Genomic DNA, 3,804 nt, shown 5'->3' on the forward strand with positions numbered 1-3,804 from the left:
GAGTTAATTTTAAGTCCAGCTACTTTGCTGAAGCTCTTTTTCAGGTTTAGTAGCTCTCTGTTGGAATTTTTGGGGTCAATTATCTATACTTTCATATCATCTGCAAAAAGTGATAGTTTGACTTCTTCATTTCTAATTTGTATCCCTTTGACCTCCTTTTCTTGTTCAATTTCTCTGGCTTATTACTTTATGACTCTAGAATACTTGTTTATTTCTACACACATTTTTATTATGATAAATGTGAAAATGACACCATCACAAAAGCAAGCATTATAATTTACCCCCAAGGTAACTCAGTATAAAACAAGTCTGTTTCAGAATTTTTTAAAAAAGGAAAGAAAAGAGAGAGAAAGAGAAAAAGAAAGAGCTTTACATGAGTTTTCAAACAGGAGAAAATAAGAAATGAAACAAAAAGAATCAAAAGATGAATCCACCATCCACCACCAAACCCAGCAGAGCCAGGGTTTCTTGTCTTGGCATCCCTGTTTCTGCTTTGTGCAGGTCTTCGTTGTGTATCAGTCTGTGAGGTGACAAGCTGGATGTTCATAGGGCGGCCATCCAAAGAGGCACCATTGTACAGTCTCATAGCCTTCAGGGCATCTGCCTTCCTTTCAAAGTGCACATGTGCTGTCCCTAAACTTTGTCCAGAGCGATCATAGTGCACTGCAGATTTTTTCAACGGTCCAAATTCAGCAAAGAGTTTCTGAATATCAGCATCTGACACTCTGAAGTGCAGGTTTGACAGGAACAGCTTCCCACCAGTATCCATGTGGTTTCCAGCCCTGAAGCAGCCAATGAATTGGTCAGGCTGCCACTTGTCTGGAAATTGTTTTGGTCTGCGGTATGGTGCCAGCCTGTTCCTGCTGCCACTATGGGTGATGGAGGGCCTGTACCTCTTAGGCCCAGTGCCTTGATTCACTCGGGGATCATGCTTGTTGTGATTTCTTTTCTGGATCTTGTTCAGCTTAATGATGTCTTCCAAAGACATGTTCATTTTGTCAGCCTGGGCTGGCATGGATTTGGGTCCTAGATCAAGTTTACCTGATTTGAAAACAAAATTTTAATTTTTGTTGAAAGTACATTTGTTATTTCAGCATATTGCATCATTAAACAATAGGGAAGATTTCCTGAGAACTTGATTAGGAAAACCAAGAAGTTTGAACTTAATCAGTATATACCCACAAAGGATTAAATTTAACCAGTATATGTAGCTGTGATTTCTATCCATTTTGCAAATGATAGAACTAGTTAAATACCATTCTCATCTACTCAGAATGATTGCTACTCAAACACAGTTTCAAACACACCACAGTTTCAAAAAAAAAAATTGCAAATATTGGAAGAAGCAAACCCAGTGTGCTGAGTCCACTCTCTGGGTGCCAGAGTCACAGGAGAGAATTGACCCATGCAAGACCTTTGACTCCTAAGTGCCTGCTGTAGAATCACAATACCAAACACCATAAAGATGTAAAATAGAAAATAAAATATAACCAGTTTGTCCAGGTCTACATAGGGAAATATTGTCACAAACAAAATACAGGAAAATAAAAACAAATGCTTTTAATCCCAGTCCTCAAGATGCAGAAGAGGCAGGAGGTTCTTTCCAACTTCCAAGATAACCACATCCATAAAGCCAGCTCTAGATAGTCTAGGGCTACCTAGGACAACCAGGATTTCAGAAATAAACACTATCTGTATATTTTGCCAGAAAAAGATAAAACATACTAACAAATATAAAATGAATGAAAGCCATAACCCCAATGCAAAACACACTGTCAAAAACTGAATTATTTAAAATCAAATGTGTTTAGAGGTGGAAGTTATGTCTAAGTCTTGGGAAAGAACTATTTTATAGCTCTGCAGACCTGGAACACTCTTAGGAGCTATTTGGCTCCTTGAGACTGGTTGGTATGGTTCACTCACCTCTCTGTCAAATCTTCTATCTTAGGGGAGACTGCAGAAGAGAACCCTTTGCTCTCTTTATAGCTTGCCTCAGCTCTCTCAAGTGTTCTGTCCAAGCCTCTCCAAACTCCTTTTATACTCCTAAGGACATCCCCCTCCCTAGATAAGCCTATCATCTCTAATAATTGAATCTTTTTTTTCAGCACAAATTCTTACAATCCATAAAGAGGCAGAACACTAAAGAGAGCAATGTTTGGGAACTTTAACAGAGATGCCATTAGAAAAGACTGTGGCTAATTCAGTGTTATACCCACTAATCAGAATGAAAGTTTCATTTTTAAAAGCCTTCAAACAGTCTATCCCTCTTAACACCATTACATCAGTTGGATTTGTTTGTTTCTTTGTTTTTTGTTTGTTTGTTTGTTTGAGATAGCTGTCCTTGAACTCTGTGTAGAGCAGAAATGGCCTCCAACTCTGGGATTTGCCTGCCTCTGCCTCCCAAGTGCTCAGATGACAATTTTTGACACCCTTTCATATAAACCCTTTCATAACTACTCCCATTAGATAAGAAAAAAAAACCAAGAAAAAAACTATGGAACAAAAATTAAAGCCAAAAAAATAGTCACAAGTCACAGGATTCTACCACTGCAACAGACAGGTCATTCAATACTGTCCTGTAGAGGGGTGCCACAAACACAGGCAGCTGGTAACTGTATGTCTTACTGGGCATCTAACCCAGGACTGTACATGTGCCAAGCAATTACTCTGCCACTGAGACACACTCAGAGCCCTCCATGAATGTGTTTAAGTAGAAAAATAAAATGGATCGATATTATATTAAAAGAAGGAAGGCATTGAGATACAGGGACTTAGTGTTTAAGACATTGGGCTCAGTCATCAACTCCTTTAGAATGAATCTAATTGGGCCCCACTCTGATTCATCTCAAAGTCTTTGATGGTGGAGACAGAGACATTTTTGTTTTGTTTTGTTTTCCTTTAAGACCTTGTAGTCTAGATCTTGATACATAGCCCAGGCTGGCCTCCCTCAGAATCATAGATATGCTTGCCTCCCTCTCCTGAGTTCTTAGATAAAACCCATGGGCCACTCTGCCCAGCTCAGAGAAATATTTTTGAAAGAAATATCTTTCTTCTCAATCTTCTAAATTAAATCCATCATCACTATATTAGTCAAAATGAATTTCTAAATATAGAAAGGGGATATATTTGAATGACTTACAAGCTGCAGTTCAGTTATTACAATGGTTGGAAAATTTGCAAATCCACAATCCACTCAGTTCACAAGGCAGGAGGTCTCAACTGGTCTTCAGTAGAGATGCTGGGATCCCAGGGAAGGAATGGACTTGCTAGCAAGGTGAGAGCAAGCAGACAATGAGCAGACACTTTCTCTTGCATGTCTTTATGTAGGCTTCCAGAAGAAGGTGTGGCCCAGATTAGAGGTGGGTCCTCCTTAGGCAAGATTCAGATTAAAGGTGTGTGTGTCTGCCAGCCTCAAGATCTGTTTTAGAGGTGGATCTTCCCATGTCACATTAACCAAAAATCCCAAACAGGTGTGCCCTCTCCTTTTAGATTTTAATTAATTTCAGATGTAATCATTGACAACCAAGAATTTCCATCATGGTCACTTTATCCCCACAGTCATCTGGGTTTTTTTTTTGTTTGTTTGTTTTGTTTTTTCAGAGATTGGGTGAGGGTTTCTTTTTGGGGTTCAACTTCTGGTCTATGAGATTACCAGAAGTCTTAGCCCTCTAAATGTTGTTTGTTTGTTTGTTCTGTGTTTGAGATGTTCTTCACTGTATAACCCAGCTGGCCTGGTACTAATGGGTAGATGAAGTGGGCCAGGATCTCTCAGAGGTCCTTATGTCTCTGAGATAGTGAAAGAGG

The 3,804-nt window shown here is 39.2% G+C and overlaps 1 protein-coding gene across 1 annotated transcript; it reads right to left on the reverse strand.

Annotated features, from left to right (window-relative positions):
• Positions 1-263: 263 nt before the first annotated feature.
• LOC110289025 (aly/REF export factor 2-like) lies at positions 264-3,282 on the reverse strand. Its single transcript, XM_021155236.1, has 2 exons — positions 3,140-3,282; positions 264-1,041 (listed from the first exon to the last, which is right to left on the reverse strand). The coding sequence occupies exon 2, from the start codon at positions 1,013-1,015 to the stop codon at positions 278-280; it is 738 nt and encodes a 245-aa protein (XP_021010895.1). The 5' UTR covers positions 1,016-1,041; positions 3,140-3,282; the 3' UTR covers positions 264-277.
• Positions 3,283-3,804: the final 522 nt, after the last annotated feature.

The sequence above is a fragment of the Mus caroli genome, unplaced genomic scaffold, assembly GCF_900094665.2.
Source record: "Mus caroli unplaced genomic scaffold, CAROLI_EIJ_v1.1 scaffold_21106_U1_1, whole genome shotgun sequence".
NCBI classification, from domain to species: Eukaryota; Metazoa; Chordata; class Mammalia; order Rodentia; family Muridae; genus Mus; species Mus caroli.

Excerpts from the sequence above, each read along its gene's own strand:
- LOC110289025 (XM_021155236.1), bottom strand. The coding sequence starts at position 1,015 with ATGCCAGCCCAGGCTGACAAAATGAACATGTCTTTGGAAGACATCATT.